This window comes from Salminus brasiliensis, chromosome 7, assembly GCF_030463535.1.
Source record: "Salminus brasiliensis chromosome 7, fSalBra1.hap2, whole genome shotgun sequence".
In the NCBI taxonomy this organism is placed as follows: Eukaryota; Metazoa; Chordata; class Actinopteri; order Characiformes; family Bryconidae; genus Salminus; species Salminus brasiliensis.
The window spans coordinates 21960982-21981431 of NC_132884.1; the positions used below are offsets into that span (position 1 = coordinate 21960982).

The 20450-nt window shown below is 42.1% G+C and overlaps 1 protein-coding gene across 4 annotated transcripts in view; it reads left to right on the forward strand.

Moving 5' to 3' along the window:
- The window catches only part of tp63 (tumor protein p63), a 46555-nt gene extending 26597 nt beyond the window's left edge, over window positions 1-19958 (forward strand). Inside the window, exons 4-13 of one of the 4 annotated variants that reach the window (XM_072682994.1) lie at window positions 9525-9711; window positions 9810-9925; window positions 10048-10157; window positions 10620-10756; window positions 11608-11690; window positions 11959-12083; window positions 17189-17339; window positions 18296-18480; window positions 18908-19001; window positions 19656-19958. In XM_072682994.1, the coding sequence (XP_072539095.1) occupies window positions 9525-9711; window positions 9810-9925; window positions 10048-10157; window positions 10620-10756; window positions 11608-11690; window positions 11959-12083; window positions 17189-17339; window positions 18296-18480; window positions 18908-19001; window positions 19656-19958 (1491 nt within the window). The remainder of the gene's footprint in view (window positions 1-9524; window positions 9712-9809; window positions 9926-10047; window positions 10158-10619; window positions 10757-11607; window positions 11691-11958; window positions 12084-17188; window positions 17340-18295; window positions 18481-18907; window positions 19002-19655) is intronic. The other 3 variants (XM_072682995.1, XM_072682992.1, XM_072682993.1) reach the window with 3 other exon arrangements.
- The last annotated feature ends 492 nt before the right edge of the window (window positions 19959-20450 follow it).

Sequence of the window (20450 nt, forward strand, 5' to 3'; positions counted from 1 at the left end):
CCTGACCAATATAATGAAGCATTCATCACCACAGTTGATTTACTCTGCCTGGGCCTCTCATGCTTTGCTGAAGAAGAGGATTATTCCTTCTGGAGAAGTGTGAAGTCTTTATCTGTCTGATCTCAGCTTTAGGCTCTTCTGTGATCTGTATGAAAGTCTTCAATTACTGAACTGCACCTGGCAGAGGGAAAAGACCCCTGAGGTTCAAACTGGCTTGTTCTTAGTATGAAGTGTGAACTGCCACCTCAAGTCTCAGGGCTGGCCACAGCTTCAGTTCTAGCTTCCTTGTGGTTTTGCGTAGAGATCTGTAATCAGTATTGGTTGATTATGATCCAACATTTTGACAGTTGACAAACTTCACATAAGATCACCTAAAAGTGGGCTATCATGCTCAAACTGCTCAAACACTCAATGCGCAGCTAATACTATGACATCACAGTGTGATTGAGTGCAGTTTCTCTGAGTTCTGAAAAAGCCTCAGCATTTTGTAGACATCTTCATCAAGCCACTGACATTTTTAACAAAGCTTCTTGGAACCATGTATTCTAGGATTTTCCCTAAGCCCTACGTTAAATGCATCAGTGCAGCATGGGCTATATACATGTGCTATAACGTGTTTATTACCAGAAGGTTCCTACTTCTTGGAGATGTTCGTAAGACTCACAACTGACCCCTGCTGGTCAATTGGCGCCACGCGCATTAGCGGATTTTGACAGGCAGGTTTGCTACGCTATCTCTGTTTAGTGGCAATAGTATACACGAGTGATCATTAAAACAGCCGCTTGTCTGGTTCCCATTGTGGTGTCATTGTGTTTTGCTCCGAATGGTGTCACCGTAAAAACAGACAACCGAAAAAACCAGCTAGTCAAGTAGTGGCTCACAGGGGTTGCCCCAAGGAAGGACCAAATGTTTTTGTCCGCATGCCACACAATGTACTGTTCCATGTTGTTTTTCAGGCAGATTGAACAACAAGGGTCTTTTTAAGGGACAGCGCACCCCAGCGGACGACTGTTAGCACTGTGTTAGCGCTCACCAGTAGGTGGCGACTGTAGTTTTCAGATTTAATGTACCTCATTCATTTGTAAGCTTTTTAAAGAGCTGGATTTTAGTTTGCTTGGTCAGGGTTAACTTAGTGCAGATCCAGATTTTCATGCAGATCCAGATTGTCATGCCATTTAATCATAGGGGTTAAGCTGGAAAACAAGCATCCGATTCTATGGGAATTGATTTTCGTCATTATAATCCTGTGAGCCATTAGTCTCGAATTTGGCACGAGACGGTCTGGAAAAACCTGTGTTTCTGTTGCGTCTATGATAAAAGGGTAAAGCTGTCTTTAAACAAGTGGAGGAAAGGTAGGTTTGTGAGACAGTCCCTTCATGCTCATTGGCTGCGGTGCTCTGTGGGATAGTGACATTTATCCGATTCCCACAACGGCCCTTGTCATCCTCACTCGTGTCGCATGCTCCACCAAAAAACAGCAAACACCTGACTTCACTATTTAAGTGAGGAGAATATGGGTGTGAGAAAAACACGCCCCATTGGCTCATTTCAGGCTGTTCCCATCTATTGGTGTCCCAGTCACCTCTCCAGTCTGCACTGATTGCGGTGAGAAGGAGTTCTGACGCATTCACTCATCACTACCTATAGCGGCCCACTGCAGCCGGTTTGTGGTTATGATATGTAAGCAGAGTATTTGGACAATTTTCTCTCAGAAATCATTAGAGCCAGGATAACACAAGAACACAATCATAGTTCTGCTCATCTCCAAACTTCACGTCATATCCATCTTCATAAGTGTTCCTACTTCAGTTGTTTTTTGTTTTTGTTTACCTACATTCTTAAAAGTAATATTCTTTGAGATGAATCACTTGAAATCCTACCAAACCTGGTAGTAGAGAGAACCAAACAAATTGTTGTTAATGGAACCAAAAGTGATTCTTTTATGGAATTGCTCGAAGAACCTTTTGTAGCACCTTTACTTTTAAGAGAATAGAAGGTTCACTTGTTTAAAATGAGGACATGCTGCTTATATTGGGTAAAGCCCTTCTCCTTACAGACACACCTTTCCACAGGATAGATCTCACTGAGTGAGGCTTCGTTGACACACACAAAAACACAGACATTTCCTGGTATTGCATCCAACCACTCCTCATTTACAGGAACACTTTTGCAATCGTGGCTGTCTTTGGTAAGATGACTCCAGAGATGAGTCTCCCGTCTCACTTTCCAGGTTGGAGAGAAGAGAAGGGATTGTTTGCTGGCCGTGACGTATAGTGTGCATGATATTATTTAAGTGTAAAGTCTTCCATTCAAATTCACCATCAACCCTTCAACAGTGCTTTTGTGTGCTGAGCCATCAGCTTTGTATGCTGCTGACTTGTGTGTGTGTGTGTGAAATACGCCCATCGGACCCCTCTGTAGGCATCCCAAGTAGTCTCCGCCAAAGGACAAGGGGGATTAGGGGGAATGGATTGATAATACTCGTGTAAATACTCTGTGCCTCTTTTCTGAACCCTATCGTGCTTAAGGGCCAATCACTGCACCCTGCTCCCTGATCTCTAAGTTCTCTGACTGCATGTGTTACTGTGCCGGAGGAGAAGGCCGGGGGAAGAGGAGGGGGTGGTTGCGGGAGGGGGGAGGGAGGTGGGGCTGGCAAAAGAACTCAAAGAAGCGAGTGTTCCAACGAAAGGTGGCAAGATACAGCTTGTCCAAGAAACATCTGTAGGCCCGTCCCATGCCTCGTGAGATGGAGCCACGGCTTGTTTGTGTCAAGATGCCTGTCGAGACTCGTCCGACTTCACAGCGTGAAGCTCTAAAACCTACTGAGGAAAAAAAAAGAAAGTAAAGGAAGGAGATCTTCGCTTTTTTCGTTTTCAAATGAGCTGTGGTTGACAAGATTTTTGGCCAAGGAATTAATTTCCAAGTAATTTGGATTGTGAGAAAAGGCCAGTTCTCAGACCGGTTTTGGTGAGAGAATGGGTTTTCTTTTTCTGCATTTGGCCACTTAAAAAAAAAAGGCAGACTGCGCCTGACTGGGAGCATTCAGGCAGCCTGCACCACAGTGGAAGCTGTGTCTGCTTCGGCTCATCCAAACAATCCTAATCTCCATCTCCTTTAGCTGCCCTCTCAAAACAAAGCACTAAAGGTTTCGGTCCAGCTTCTCGTCCATGGCGGAGGCTAGCCATTTAAATTCCCCACCTTTTCAGGAGCTAAAACCTGTCTTTTGTGTGACACGTTTTCTTTTTTTTGGGTTTTGTTTGAATGAGCACACAGATGCAGAAGAAAAGCCCTAGAAAAGACTTGAAAAGGGGCTTATGAGATGGAAGAATTTGGCAGTGCTCAGGGCGACCATTCAAGAAAACTCGGGGAAATCCAGTGTAATTACACTGAAGCTGTCACACATTTCTGGGTGGGAAAGATCACATTTCGAAAGCATATAATTTAATAAAAAGGCCATTAAGCAGTGCCAGGAAGCGCCAGTGGCTTCCGTTTACAAGGTACGAGTGTCATGAAGAGTGTGATGAAGGGCATCTGAGGAAAGACCAACCAGAAGAAGCAGGCTTGGTCTTTGTGGAAAACCCACTACACAAGCTAAACTATTCTACAGCCACTCAACCACTCGCAGGCGAACCTTTGGTCAAGCCATTCGAGCGCCATCCCTTTTTATCTGTGTGGCGTCATCATTAATCACAGTCTTATTTTTGCTTTCGTTCCGCCTTTGTCAGACACTGAAAATATAAACACATGCTTACACCAAGCCTGTTTACACATTTAGAGACGTGTTCAGGTGCTACCGGGCGGCTCTTCCTGATTGGCTGATGTTTGTGGTGCAGCATCCGCCATCTGCTTACAAGCAAGTGTCCTGCAAGATAGGGAGTATATGTAACTGTACTCATGCAAATACACACTTCATCATTGTGCAGCATCAGCTCACTTTTCCTTGGTCAAGCTGATCGTGCATTGATTGAATATGAACACACACTCATCCTTTGCTGCGCATATTTTATATTAAATAACTAAACACTACTTTATGCTTTTCTCAGTGTATCAGGGAGACCATCGGTACTTCTAGAGCACTGACCAACTACCTGTTTCAGTACAAACAGCTCAATTAGTCCTACTGCAGTGGATTTAGAGCAGTTCAGTCAGTGACTAATACTGCAAAAAATATATATTCATAATCATATTTTAAAATGTATTTTTAAACTGGCTATTTTTTGTCAATTCCAACATATCAGCAGTCAAACAAAAACATATTGGGACATATTGTGTATTGAAAAAAGTCTTGATAGACATAAAAAAAAAGTGTCATGATATAACCTAGTTGCCATTTCACTAAAACCTCACTGTAAATCACTGACATATTAAAAACTTGTAAGTCTAGTTTGCTTGGTTTTTATTTGGGTGTTTGATATTGTGTGAACATTTTGTGGTGAATGAACCAATAGAAATGTTTCATAACTACTTGGGAAAAAATCATTAACATAAAATAACACTTTTTAACACACAAGTTTTTCCTTCTGCTGTAAAATTACCAATTTAAACCAAGGACAATCCTCATCATCACTCAGTGTCCCATACCTTTGTTAAGAGGCCTCAGCATCAACTTAGTCTTCTCATCTTTGCTGCGCATGTGTAATATACCTATTTGTTTATTTGAACACTGCTTTACCCATGTCAAGTACATTTTACTTCCCTGAAATCAGCTCCTCTAGTTCTTGTTATGTGTGCGATTTTCCACGCTACTATATGCAAATGCAAATATCAAAGGCTGCTTTGGTTTTTGAGCACTTTGTTTTTGTCATTATCACAGCAAGAAGCTGTGAAATGAAATTATATATATATAATTTTTTCCTTCCTACTGTGAAGGGGGGGGGGGGGTGAAAAAGAAACAGCTCCACATTTTTGTCTAGTGAAGCAGGTTTTGGAGCAGCGTGGGGCGTGATGGTACATGTCAGCTATGAGGCGGGACAAGACCGGAGGCGCCAGAGCACTGGGCTACCCGCCCCATCCTGCCTGAACCCGCAGCCCTGCTCTGCTCCAACACCACCGCTGCAGCTGCGGACCTGCCCTGACACGCGCATGCCGCCCGCTTGTGTGTGTTTGCGTGCGTGTGCGCATGTTTTATACACACGCTGCATATGTGCAGTGTACGGATTGTAACCACTGTAATGTCTGATTGTAGACTTTACTGCATAAGACAGAAACAGAAATGTTGTAAATTAAACGAATGAATAAACCTAATTAAAAGGACGCATATCTTAAGTTTTTCTTATGTTAAACTTCCTTCCAGAGCTCCATTTATGTGGCTTTATATTCCAAAACATTTAATTCCAAACATCCTTTAAGCCTGTAGACTTAACCGGTTTGTTTTTCCTACTGTGCCTGTAGGACTGACGTCTTTAGCAGATAAACATGAACCTGTTGGCACCATGTCTAATGCCAGGAGTGGGCTAAAGGGGTACAAAGGGGTGCATTGAGCTGTGGAGCAGTGGAACTGTGTTGTCTGGAATGATGGTGCTCCATCTAGCACTTTTGGGATGTTGGGCCGTGATCTTTACAACCAGAGTTGATCTTCTATAGCATCCCTCAAAGAACCCTTAGTAGCACCTTTGGGTTTTTTTAAGTGTATGTAAATGACTTACATTCTGAATGCTGGACTGATACTCTCCTTATAGCTATAATGGAAAAGTTGTAGGCTGACTTGGTGACATCACAAAAACAGTGAAAAAAACAGGCTTAGTTTCTATATATGTGCTGGGATGTTTGCATGTTTACATAGGATATTCATTTTTCTTAATTTTAGTTTCTAGAAGTGTGTAAAATTTGGATTTCCATGGCATGGGTTCTTTAATTAAACCATACATTTTCATTCAGTCTGAATGTGTTCTATGACATCAGTGCAGCGTTTCTATACAGAATTGCCTCCAGATTACACAGTATTTGTATCTGGTTCACACTTTCCCTTGATATACTGATCACTGGAGCCAATAAATCAGTGGCTTCGGTTCAGTTAGGCCGGCTATTAGATCCCAAAGCCCAAGTGTTACGGCAGAGCTTTGAGAGAAATGCCACACACTGAGCGTCCTGTATTGTCCTGTTGTTTTCTGACAGGCCAGTAGTTCAGCAGTACTGCCCATTGTCGACTGTGTCATTCTGACAAATCCTCAGTCACTGTTCAAAGAGTGATTCTTCCACAGCTTTTGTGTGCACTACATTCTCAAACTGTGTAATTCACATTGTGGCCAATGAATGGGAGATAATTACACGTTAGCGGCGTACGCCCCTCCCTGTGCAAAAGCCACCGACTCCCATCCATCAGATCACCGTACAGCTCCACCCTGCGTGTGTGTATGTGTGTGAGTGTGTGTGTATGTGTGTTTTCCTCTCTCAGCAGCTCATGCCTGGCCCTGAGCAAACACTGCAGCCTCCACACATATTTTCACATTGGAAATGTGTTGCTTGAGGGCTGGGATTGGTGCCTCTGTTTTCTGCAATCTGTGCGTGCGTATGTGTGTGTATGTGGTTGAATGGAAAAGGGAAAAGGGAAAGTCCAGTTTGTGTTTTTGTGTTTACAGTCACCTTTACAAAAAAGGGACGTATAGCGTCTTAGGCGTCATCTTGCCTGTCTTGACTGTCTGTCCCTCTGTGTGTCTCTGTTCTGCGTTTCGGACTGTAGTTTGCAGCTCCCACCTCGCTCTTCTGCGTGTTGACAGAAAACACCTCTTTGTTCTCGAATGACACATCCACGTCCGCTTCTCTATTGGGTTTGTCAGCAGTGTGTCTCTTGTCACCTTTGTTTCAGCCTCTCTGGCTCTCTCTCGCTCTCTCTCTCTCTCTCTCCGGACAGCTTTCAGCATGTATGAGGCCGAGAGCAGCTGGACAATTACAGCTATTGCTTTTTAGTCCTCTCTGCTTACATTCCACGCACCCCAAGAAAACCTGAAAGGTTTATGACTGAAAGCTTCCTGAGCTTATTTGGCAATTTGCTACAGTATTACATATGAATGTAGAGATTGCTCTGTCCTTAATTAACTGCTTAATTAACACTTACACTTTTCTTGTATAGATATATATTGATAGCAATAACCTCAACTGCAAAAGCAGCCCCAAGCTAAAAACACTCCTTATAACTTCGACATGAATGGGTGGAACTAAGCTGCTGCCAGCAAAACAAGCTGATCTATGTAAATATGTAGGTTTTTATGACATCATGGAAACAATAACTAAAAAAAAACTGTTTTGCAGCTTAGATGCAAGATGTGGAGACTATGGACTGCGGAAGTAAATAAATTAGTCAGTAAATGTGATTAAACTAAAATATCAAATATTTGGGGCCACATACAGACCTTTAGATGTTAGGGTTAACCTGAAAGCTCTCCATGCTGTGGGCCCTGCTGTTATTCTTACATATTCTGGGCAGTGAGCTAGCTTTTCGTAATATTTTTTTTTTTTCTGTTTTCTTTATCCTTTCAATCTCTCAGAGGCGGTTAATTACAAGTCCTAAGGGAAATGGCAGGGATTTTTGTGTGTGTGTGTGTGTGTGTGTGTGTATGTGTGCGTGTGTGTCCTTGCCAAGCTTGTGTAATACTCAGCGTACTAATAGGCAGGTGTTGGGATGGGCTCCTCTCACTGGAACACTTCAAATCAAAAGTTAATAGAAATGGAATTTAATGTGCCATTGTTCCTCAAAACAGCCTGGAGTGATGTTCTCTTTTTTTCCCCTCTCTCCATCCTCCCCACCTTTACAAGTGAGTTTGAGAGGAAAGTTTTATTTGCAGTCATTGCCATGGCACTTGAGCACCGTAGGGTTACATTCAGGAGAAAAGAGTTGGGATTCTGGCCGTGGAAGGATATTCACACGCTTGCCAATAATGCCTCATGTCTTTTTACAGTCAGCGAGCTGGAACTGACTGTGAGGAGACTTTATAGCACACACTGCAAAAGTTTGTAATGCACTGCTAGTTGCGTTAAGGCTGTTCGACACTAAGTAGATCACGCTCCGCTGCAGTGGTTCGCTGTTTTATCCTTCCTCTTCCATTTTCATTTGATGTAACATGCATGCATGGCCCTACTCTGGCAACATGAGTGAACTAAGGTTTAGTCCAAAGCCATGCTGTTGTCTTTGCGCTCTGCCCTGCATTGACTTGCCTGCACTCAAATGTCCTAGCAACGTATTGACTTATGGCATCACTGTAGTTTATTTAGGCCCTTAGGGCTGTGCAATTAATGGTATAAATCAGTCACTACATGTCAGGCCTCTGCCATATTCTAATTGTAAAAGGCTGTGATTATTGCACTGCTTTTAGCATTACAATGCATCACGTGCATCAATATCAAGCCTTACTATATAAGAAAACATAAATCCTTAAACCTTCTGCATAGGCCCACAAATCAGTTCTTCACCCTCATAACAGCATCACTCTCAAAATGAAAAAAAAATTGACTATACCATAAAATAGAACCTGGTGTTTTTTATGGTTCACAGAAGTAGAACTATACACAGTCCCACAAGTGGTCGGCATTTATTTCATTTAATCTACTTTTTTCAATCAGTAGCATCACATCTCATTGATGTTACTGCATTTGATAGCTCATAAAACAGCTCTGATTCTACACACTGATAAACTAATAAATTATTAAGAGTTAGTATTCTACTGCATGTTAACATGCTGATTGCAGTTTCCGGATAGTTACTAGAGTGTTGATCAACATGTTTTGCAACCGCTTCCTGTTTGTCTACTCACTCTGGGTAACAGTGGTCAGAATTTACAGGTGATGCAGTGAGTGTGAGTAAGCCCTGAGTCTCTCAGTGGTAATGTCAACTGCTGGTCTTTAAGGTGAGTCAATCCTAGTGTGTGATGCAAGGCTGATTTCTGCGGTCAGTGGCACAGCATTCTTTCTATCAGTGTCAGGCTGTGTTAATTACAGATGCAGGGGGTGTTGGGAAATGCTGTCCAAATGACCATCTTGTAACTGAATGGTTATGCTATACTTTAGAAATAAGGGAACTGTGAAACCCTTGTTGCATACGAGTTCTGTCCACTTTCTGTAAAGATACAATGGGATGCTATTTTTTTTTCTCGGGTCAGAGTTCTTTAAGGCCATCACATTTCAAAGTACTTCTGTTTGTGTGTGTGTGTGTGTGTATGTGGCCATAATCACAGGCCTGCTGGAAGCCCCTCAGCTTCAGGGCAGGGGCAGAAGTGCTGCAGCCAGTAGCCAGCTGCTGCTCCCTGTTTAAGGCTTTTATATGGCTCTCTGTCAGCTAAACAGTCGCCATGCTGCAGGTGTTTCATCTCCACTCCCCCTGTGGCCATCATAAACACATCCTATCCACGTTTGATGTAGTGTCGTTGAAGGTTTTATTGGGCTGGCAGCAAGGTTGTGATAAATGACATACTGTGGGCTTTTAAGGATATTAGGCATAGATTTAAGGTTGTTTTTTTGCAGTGTTTCAGAGAAAGATGCTTACTGTTATGTTGGACTGCTAGTAAACTTTTCTTTTCTCTTCTCTTCTCCAGTACTCCACAGATCTTAAAAAGTTGTACTGCCAAATCGCAAAGACGTGTCCCATCCAGATTAAAGTCCTGACCAATCCACCCCAGGGAGCGGTCATTCGCGCAATGCCAGTATACAAAAAAGCGGAGCATGTGACTGAGGTGGTCAAACGATGCCCCAACCATGAACTCAGCCGGGAATTCAACGACGGTAAATAAACCCTCTAAACATTGTGTTAGTGTGATTTGAACATTTCGGGGTCAAGTGTCAGTGCTCAGGGTCTAACTGTTTGTATACATGTTGAACAGGCCAGATCGCCCCACCCAGTCATCTGATCAGGGTAGAGGGCAACAGCCATGCCCAGTATGTGGAAGACTCCATTACTGGGCGTCAGAGTGTGCTGGTGCCATACGAGCCACCTCAGGTGACCCTCTCACACAAACACACCCATTCTCCCAGCTTTCCTCACATATCTTCACATGCTTTATTAATTAGCGTTGGCTCATATCTGGCTGCATTAGTGACGTGGCTGCTCTATTCCAACAGGTGGGAACAGAGTTTACAACGATTCTGTACAATTTCATGTGCAATTCCAGCTGCGTGGGTGGAATGAACCGACGGCCAATCCTCATCATTGTCACTTTGGAAACCAGAGAGTAAGATCACTGTGTTTATGTCGGGGCTGGACAATGTTTAACATAAATATAGAACAATATTTTCTTTTTAAAAATGGAAACTAACGATTACAGTTCAGTGTATGTTACTGTGTGGTGTTCATCCCTTTCAATGATGGGCAGAAAACCTACTTAAGTCTTTCCATAGTTTGAACAACAATAAAAATAGAATTAAACCTTTCGTGCAAATAGTATTTAAAATACTTGGCAAGCTGTTCAAAATAATATACGGCTTATCTAGTACACCATTAGTTTTCTTTCCCAACATGGAGGATTATCATCTGTCAAGGATAAGGGTCGGGTTACTTGTCAGTCATTGCAGATATCCAGTTACATCAACCTATTGCCCAGCCCTAGTTTATGCACTGTGTGAAGTTGCATTTAGCTATGTTAACCTAAAGTGTGGTAGTTAAGGTGGTTTTGTCTGTGTATTTGGCTCTCCAGCGGTCAGGTGCTTGGCCGGCGGTGCTTTGAGGCTCGGATCTGTGCGTGCCCAGGGCGCGACCGCAAGGCAGATGAGGACAGCATCCGCAAGCAGCATGTCAGTGACGGGACAAAAAGCTCTGAGGGTACGAAACGCCGTAAGTAGTGCTGGGGGCTGGTGATGGGGCTTCTTCATACAGACACAGAGTCGCAACTTGTCTTACTTGTCTTACTGTATGGGGTTTTCCATGGATCTGCATATTACACCTAAATCCAAATGTGTTTACCTCGTTAGCTCAGTATGAGCTGCATTTTGTGTAAAAAAAAAAAAAAGTTTTCAAATCATGTTTTTGTTTTCCTATCTCTATGGATAATTTGGTGCACACTGCATGATGCTTGTCTAGAACTTGTTGTCACTGTCAGGCAAAAACCTTATATCTCCAAAATACTAATTAACTTTCAATGGAAGTCTATGTAAAAGATTTTATTCCTTCAGTCATTTTGGACATTTTGGTCATTTGGACAAAAAGCTCTGAGGGTAAAAAGTTTGAGGTAATGTAAAGAACATCTACCAAACTATGGTTGTCAAAAAGTAAAAATCTGCAAAATGGAGATACAGGGTTTTTTTTGCACAACAGTGACAATACACTACCTCTTCAGTGCTGTGTGATATAGTATATCAGCATGCCAATATTGGTGTCACACATTTTTGGTTTTAGCGGAATTGATAGTTGATGGAAGCTTCAAAATTACTTTAAATGAAGAGTTCAAAATACATAAAAATCAAATAAATATGTCCACTGTTTATTTGTGTGAGACCACTGGATGCTGAATTTTATCAATACCGCCCAGCACTATCTCTATCTCTCGCTTTTTGAGCACTCTGTAATCCGTAGTGCGTCCCCTCTCCCTATACCTGTGCTTTAGCTTCATGTCTTCTACGTCCTTAAGCATCCCTCAGCTGTCTCACTTCACCTCTATCTTCTCTTTCTTTCTTTTGCTCCCACAGCTTATCGCCAGAACTCTCACGGAATCCAGATATCCTCCATTAAGAAGAGAAGATCCACTGATGAGGAAGTGTTTTGTTTGCCTGTGAGTAGCCCTGGATTCTCTCTAATAATGTCATTCCTACACAGAAAGTAGTGTAATGAAAAAAAAAAACAAATGTAATAGTGTCATTTCCACTATTACTCAAAAAAAATGTACTTGAGTAAATTTTTTATAAAATTCAAAAATTCATGTGAAAATATTTATAGCAATGCAGTTCTTGCTGTAAATGTACATAACCGCAGCAGGCGCCAGAGGAGAAACAGCTACCAGCACCCAATCTCACCTTGCTCTCTCCTTCTCCACCCAACAGATTAAAGGCCGTGAAATCTATGAGATTTTGGTGAAAATCAAAGAGTCTCTGGAGCTCATGCAGTTCCTCCCTCAGCACACCATAGAGTCGTACAGGCAGCAGCAGCAGAGCCTCCTGCAGAAACAGTGAGTACCTCATATTCAGGGAGTTTACTCTATGAAGTTATGCTCCCTAACGGAGGGTCTATTTCTGTGGTTTTCAGTCAGGGGTGTAACGATACACAAAATTCTAAATTCAGTTCAATGCACAAACAGTCTGGACACATTTTTACCAAAGAAAGAAGAAAGAGCCTGAATATGTGCCCTGTGTTTATGTTACTCTGATATACTTATTTCCAGGCACATATTCAATTTAATTCAATTCAATTCAAATTTATTTATACCATGATTTTTTTACTACCAAGGTTTTCACAAAGCAGCTTTACAAAGATCATGGCCCAAGCCGCATTGTGAGGACAGATACAATTTCTAATTCTGAGGTTAAATTCTTTTATAACTGATCTATTAAATCCTATTCATTTGAAAGTGGATGCATCCAAAACACTTCAGCCCTCAGAAGTCCTCAGAAGCCTTCTTTTGATCCTTGGTTTTGATCTTTTGGTTTCCACCAAAGATGATACATGATCTTCAGAAGAGATGAAGGGTGTATCAGCGATACACCGAGTGAGTTTTCAGTTATATATCATTTTTTGATACTCATTAAAATAGTTACACCCTCATAATATACCAGTAACAAGTCTTGAAGAAAGTTTTTGCTGGGACTCATTGGGAATAGACCCTTCATTTGTGAGCTTAGTGACTGCTACTGCAGGCAGCATACACACAAGCAGGCCACACACACAGTACCAACAAGGTTCACCCTGACGCTTGTTTGGAGTGTTCTGTCAGTGTTTTAACCTAAACTGATTGTTTACCAGCACGCCTTTCTTTGTTTCTTTGTTTCGTTGTTTCTTCTGGCCTTTTTTTTATGGATTTAATCCTTTTCTCCGCTAAGTTGGCCGTGACATTGGGACGGATATGTGTTTGAACAGGCATGCACTGCAGACCAACCCCATTTGCGCTCCTTTTGTGTCTTAAAGTCCAGAGCTGAAGTGTTGCATGGCAGCTTGAGTGGAATATTCCACTACACTGACTGTGTGATTAGTGCATGAGCGAGCGCTTACGTTTGGATTGAGGCTGGCAGGAGACGGATTTGTGATGCTTTTGGGCTTTAAAATGAAGCAAATGCCAAGCTAAACCTGTCGAGCTACTTACCCAGTGTTCTAAACTAGGCCTAAAGCTTGGCCTGCTTTCTGTCTTCTGCCCACTAACGAAGGGTGCACCTTGCTTTGATGGTGCTGTTTTAATACATGCCTTAATTCAGATTAGTCTCTGACAGGTTCGTTTGGCTTAGTCTTTGACAAGTTTAACGTTGCTTAATTGCATTCAGGGACAGCAGGACCTGTGTCAGGTTTGCCCAGATACTGATCGGTTGGCCGGTCATTATAGGAGAATGACCAGTTCTTCTTTTCTCAGACATAAAGGCTCTGTACCTGCAGCTCCAGCGTAGCATAAAGCAATAAACAAAGCGAAGGTAGAGAGCTGGAAATTATAGCTCTGAATAATGCGCTCCGACGCCCTGCGATAATTACTGCTTTTGTTTGCTCTCCTCATTAAGAAACTGACAGGTGAGGTAGTGTCTGTGCACTCCTCGTTTGGCCTTTTCTTTCCCCTCTGTCATTTGGTCCCTGCCCTTGCTGGGGTGAGAAACTGTGCTAGGGAGGGTCGTGGTTCGCCTCTGTTTTGACACAGCTGAAAATCAGCCGTTTTTACAACTTCAGCTCTCTGCTGTGGGATACAATGAGTAGGTGAAGAGTGACCATTATCTTCAAAACTTGTCCGCTCGTGGGAGAAGTACAGGGCTCAAAGTGTCAAACAGGCTGTTAAAAATGCCCCCACTGGCTTTTGGATACTAGTCTTTGAGTAGTTTCTGATTACTTCTGATTTATTTATACTCATTCAGTTCAGTACCTTTCCCTTCTATCTTTCTGCATGCGTTCACTTTCCTCACTATGTATCTTTTTTCTCATATGTTCTGATTATTTGTCTAACCTCTGCCTTTTTCCGTCCTGAATAAAATAATAAAAGACCTCTGCCTGTTGTCTGTGACTCAGTGGTTCAGGCCTCTTTATTTGGTCCATGTGCTTTCCTGCTTATCTCCTTCCTTACCATGCTTTTGCCCTCAAGGCATAGCTCCATATGGTTGTGTAGTACTGCCACACAGTGTGCATCTTTGATACTGCAGGGATTTCTGTCTTTAACTCTCAAGCTACCCCTGTCCAGATTCCTTTAGCTAAAAGTAAATGGTTTTGAAGGACCAAAAATCTATATATGTATAATTTGAATATAATATAATATATTATATTATAATATAATATAATATTTGTTGGGGTGTAACAATTCAGTTACAGTACAGTAGTGTTCTCAGTTCCATACATTTCTGGCAAAAATGTGGTGTGTTTTTGTATTTGAAACAAAAGCAGCACTTCAGTGCCCTGATTTGCCATAAGATAGCCACTCGTCACACCATATTACTGCATGCTTTGATACTATTTAGATATTGTAGCAAAACAAGATGAATAACATGTGCTACATTCAGCAGTTTGAACACATGTTAAGGGTTTATTAGAGTCATCCATTCATCCAGTCCACTTCTGAATGGTTTATTTACACTGAGCGGTTAGTACAGAACTTGAGGTCACAATTAACACTATGTTGAGAGGTATTAATGATATTTACTGAGCATACATTGGCATTGTATTAGTGTGTACCTGCCAATATTGTTATGATTATTGTTTCTTTAGGTTTACAACAGCCTGTGAGTCATTACTGCCACATTATTACTAATATCAAGATTTCTATTTTAGTTTAGTTATCACTAATTACATAACTAAGTTTTTGATTAGTGAATTTACATCACACATTCAATACTTGAATCAAGTTCGATTTCTCTGCATTTGGCTGTTGAAAATTACGCACTCACATAGCTCATAATGAATAAAGCTCAACACATAGCATTTAAAATGATCTGTTTGGGCTTTATTGAACTAAGAAGGCCTTAATTACTCTTCTGTACATGTTCTTTAAAATATGGTATTACCAGTTGATTGTGAAGACAGGCAAAATAAATGAAAAGATGTGAATGCAGTGGTATCTGGTGCAAAAAAAAGCTCCTGCCATAGTAAGAATACTAGAGAGTCCCTGTTGCCCACTGGTCATTCACACTTTCTGCTGCTTCTGGTTTTCCACTGTGTTCTGCTCTGTATCCAGCCCTTCATCTCCCTTTATCCTTCTACCCTCTCTCTCTCTCTTTCTGTTGCTTTCTCTGTCTTCATACCTCTCTTTCCCTCTATGTTTCCCTCTTTCCTTGCCATCTCTCTGTCTCTCCTCTTTCTGCAGTCTCCTCAGGGCCCGTCTGCGTTCTGAGCTGTTGGAGCCTTTAGCTGAGCAGAAGAGACGCTTCAGTGCTTCCTAAAAGCAGGAGTCACATTCCTCCTCCTCCTCCTCCTCCTCCTCCTCCTCCTCCTTCAAAGCTTCCCTCACTACTCTTTCTCTTCTTCGTTTCTTCAGCCCTACCTACACCCTACTACCTACCTCCTCTCCAGGGGGGTTGCTTCCTGCAGCCACACTTTAGATATTGAAATAGGTCAAAGACTTTGTGTCTGCCTCCACCCAGACAGCTGTTTTCACAAAAGGAATCACTTAAAGACGTTTTGAGATTGTTCAAGAAAAATGCATGATTTTTATTTCCCTCAAAAGAGTATTGTCTGGATTAGGAGTGATCCAGATGATCAGCTTGCTTTACTAATTTGTGTAATGACGTTCATCCTACACTCTGACTGGAGTGTATGTTCAATTGACCGACAAGTCAAAGACCTCGTATTCTTGTGTGTAGTTGATTTTTTACATTTTATTTTTTTGTGTTCGGTTTTTTTTTTTTTTTTTTTTTTTTTTTTTTTTTAAGGGCCCTTATTACTGAGCTGGCTGTTGGTTTTAGAACTTGTACTGACATATCTGCTGGTATTGCACACAGACACATTGCACATAAACAGTAACAGCCTCTCAGCTGACCACCTCATCTCTCTCTCTTTCTCTCTCTCTTCTTACTTATTGTCCCTCTCTCATTCTTTCAATCTCTCTCTCTCTCTTCCTGATTGTCTGAACCAGGAACCAAGCACATGTTTTTGTTTAGATTTTTTTTCTCCAATGGGACTCATAGCATTCTTTAAGCTCTTGAATGTTGATGTTTTTTTTTCATGTGATTCTTTGTATTATTGGAGCTGGACTCATGTGTAGTTGTCTGTGGGTTTTGTTGAGGGGGGGAAAGACTTTATTGATAATCTAACATTGATAATGCTGGTCATGTTTTATAAAGTGCACTGCAGAGCAGTTAGGATCTGTGTTGCGAGTGACTTGGTCACGTGTACATTTTCTTAAGCGAAATGTATTTTTTGTCTCAGAGTCTGAGAGAATGAGATATAATGAATGCTGTAGTTGGCCAGTTGGTTTGCTTGTCCCGTGTGAAACCAATGGTGAATGTATAACTGACGGCTCCTGCACTTTTGTCTGTTATTCAATAAATGTCTTTTCTGCTTTTGACTTTCCATTCTTTCTGCCTTTCTCTTTTTGTCCTGACCCTCGTAATGACTATTTACTTTCTGTCCTCTCTGTTTTCCTTCACTGTATTGGTTATAAAAGTAATATAATGGGGCCAAGCCAAAGCACTGTAAAGACACAGATAAGCCCAGTCTCTCTCTCTCTTTCTCTCTCTCTCTCTCTCTTTATCTCTATCTTTATATATATTTTATATGTTTTGCACCCTATCTGATACCATTCAAAGCAATAAATATCAACAATTCTTATTAATGCACCATACATTTCTGAGAGACTCCACACATGAACTTTTCGGGCTCTCTGTTTTCCACTGCACCTTTTTGTGTTAGTGTAAAACAGAGCATGACCTTCCCATTTCATCCTAATCAGCTCAGTCTGCTTTCCTCCTCATTTTCTTTTTTTGGTTTTGTTAATGTACTACAACAGCTAACACAGTGAGATTTTACAGTATGACTTCTGCTGCCTGTGCCCTGATCATTGGTCCCGGTGAACTAATAGCAGGGCTTCTTCTGTTGTTTAAGATGGGATTTGTCAGACGATCAGAATTACAGGCCGTGTCCTCCTCCTCTCTGCTCCAGGAGCCCCCTGCCCCCCCAGCCTGCCTACGGCTCCAGCTCTCCCCCACACGGCAAGGTCAACAAGCTGCCTTCGGTCAGTCAGCTCATCAACCCTCAGCAGCGCAACACCCTCACCCCGGCCAGCATTGCCGGAGGACTCACTGACAGTAAGGCTTTTCTCTAAGAACGCTCCATTGATGGCACACCTGAGTCACTGATTTTACTAGATTCTATTACAGATCTCAACAACTATAATTTATTATAGTAGTATTATAGTAAGAGAGTGTGAATCTAAATAAATATGAAGTATTTTGATATTATATGCTCTATTTACGAGTGTAGAAATGAGAAATAAACACTAAATTCTACAGCTTACCTGGAAACAACCTGGGGCAACCAAGGTGCAACCTAATGAATTGTCCTGGATGCTAGATTTGTAGAGATAGTATTAATAAAATCAGACAGGCAAGGGTAGGATTAAGTCTAGTAGAAATGTTTCATTGAAAGGAGAATCTAGTCCCTGGCTAGGCTTAATTCATGTTCAGGGAACTTGCACATTATAAATTGTAGATTAAACTAACATTAGATATTCCGGCGGGGTTCATATTCTGAACTCTGTTAAACTCTGTAATTATTTATTGCTCCTTCTCCTTCAATGTGCCCCCCACCTGCCCCAATTTCCCAGTGGGCTTGAGCTTGTCTGAGCATGACAGGTTTTGAGTACCACTCTGTGTCTCAGTGTCTGTCTGACAGTCAGTTTCCTTTCCTAAGTGAACTGGATCTTTGTGGGACAAAGCTCTTTCTAATCCCCAGGGCTCAGTTTTGTCATATCATGTGAAACTGACCTCACCTGTCCACTATAACCAGTCAATCCGTTCCTGTATTGCCACTGGCTATAAGCCTAGTTCCGACTAAGCTTGCACATTTATCAGTGGCTTGACAGTTTAAAAGAGATGGCTGTGGCACTACTCAACTAGTCACTAAATCAGAGACTAATAATATCAACAACAATAACAATAATTCACATTTTTGCCATTTTTAGCATAATCTTAGTGTAACCCTAGTTTACCACAGGGAAGGTAGTATTGTTACCCACTATGCTTCACCAACTGCTAATAACACTCAAAGCTAACTGTATTCTCCTTCTTGGTTCCTCTGTCTGCAGTGACCCCCATGATGAGCGCCCATATCCCCATGAACACAGATTTGAGTTCACTGAGTCCCACGCATGCCCTGCAGCCTCAGTTACCCATGGTGCCTTCCTCTCACTGCACACCCCCACCACCCTATCCAGTGGACAGCAGCATCTCCAGGTACACTTCCACTGAACTCCACTAATGCATGCTTGCAATATCAGTACTGGTATTGGGAATCGGGTGATATCAGCAGAAAATGCTGAAATAGCTACTGAAGAGAAAAGAGTGACTCCTAAACATGGTAGTCTAGTTGTTGTGGATCTGAAATAGATTCCTTCAATTACGAGTAGCTCAATTTAAAGCTCAGTGTTTTTTAAAGACTGATCACTTCATTGGAATTGGTATTGGCCAAAACCCAAGGTAAAGGAGTAAAGATCCAGTTCATCACCTAATTATCAAACCTTTCCTGAGCTGGCTCTGGTGCTTTGAGGCAGGAAAGTGGGTCATCTTTAAGAGCCACTGAACTAAACCACTTACAGCTTGTGTTGCAGAAATCATTGGTCTGCAAAAATGTTAATTTAGTATGTAAATGGATCTGTTTCAGCTTCTTGTTACGGCTGGGCTGCTCTTCTTGCCTGGACTACTTCACTGCCCAAGGCCTTACCAACATCTATCAGATTGAGAACTACAACATAGAGGTGAGGAGCTACATTTAACCTTTGTCAGCCTTTTCTGTGTGTTTGTAAAGAGACTTACATTCAACACCACACCTCCCTTGTACTTCCACTGACCGGATACTCTATGACAGGGCTCATCAATTCCAGTTCTGGAGGGCCGGAGCCCAGCACAGTTTGGTGAGTTCCCTGCTCAAACATGCCAGCTTAAACTCGTCTGTTAACTACCAGGTTTAATAGGTGTGTTTGAGCAGGGATATCACCTAACTGTGCTGGACTCCAGGCCTCCAGGACCAGAACTGATGACCCCCTGCTTAATAAGATCCACCTACCTTTTAGGTCCACTGCATAGGTGTATAAATAACATTGCATGATTACGCCCTCCACCGTATACATGATTGGGCAGTTTCTTATCATATACATCAGATATCATTTGGGTGGTGGATCGTTAACATGGTAGTAGTGGCTGTGGCATGATTTTTTTTTCAACCAATAGAAGCCATATACTCTGTCGGAATAGCAGCATTTACCATATTTATACCCTCTCATTTCTAATAAAGTGGCCTGTGAGTGTTTGCTAGACGGCTTATATACATAAATGGGGCTTAAAGATGTTTGTGTGTGTGTATGCTGTGCAGTAACTGCCATACTGATAGCCCTGTATCTGTTGCATTTCAGGATCTCACCAGGCTGAAGATTCCCACTGAGTTCCAGCCTATGATCTGGAAGGGTATTATGGAGCACCGGCAGACCATGGAGTTTTCTCCCCCACCGCACATCCTGCGCACGTCCAGCGGTGCGTCCACAGTCAGCGTGGGCTCCACGGAGGCCAGAGGGGAGCGTGTGATCGACGCTGTGCGCTTCACACTACGCCAGACGATCTCCTTCCCACCAAGGGACGACTGGACCGACTTCTCCTTCGACTTGGCGCCGGACTCACGCCGCAACAAACAGCAGCGCATCAAAGAGGAGGGCGAATGAACAGCTTACACTTGTGCACATAAAACATCCACACATGCTCATGTATGTCACAGTTTCGTCACATACACATATACATATACATATACACACACACACACACACACACACACACACACACACACACACACACACACACACACAAAAATTGTACAGTTTAATCATGGGCTCGATTTCACTTAAAAGTATGGTGAAAATGCACTTAATGACTTTTTTTTTCGGGTGTATTTTGGTCTGGTTGTCATTTCAAGCCCCTAGTTGGATGCAAGCTACTGTAGCTTAGGGTAAGCGGTGCTTTGCCATTTTTGAGTTATTACATAATTTCAATTTCTTGAGATACAGCACTTAAGAAATGCTGCCATTGGTCCTAGTTGAGCTGTTGCCATTCAATCTCTACTGAGATAAACTGATCTTGTGTGGGGGGGGGGGGATTCTTTTTTGTTTGGTTGGTTTTACCTGGCCCAGGTATATTTTTGGATTGTAAAGAACTTCTTT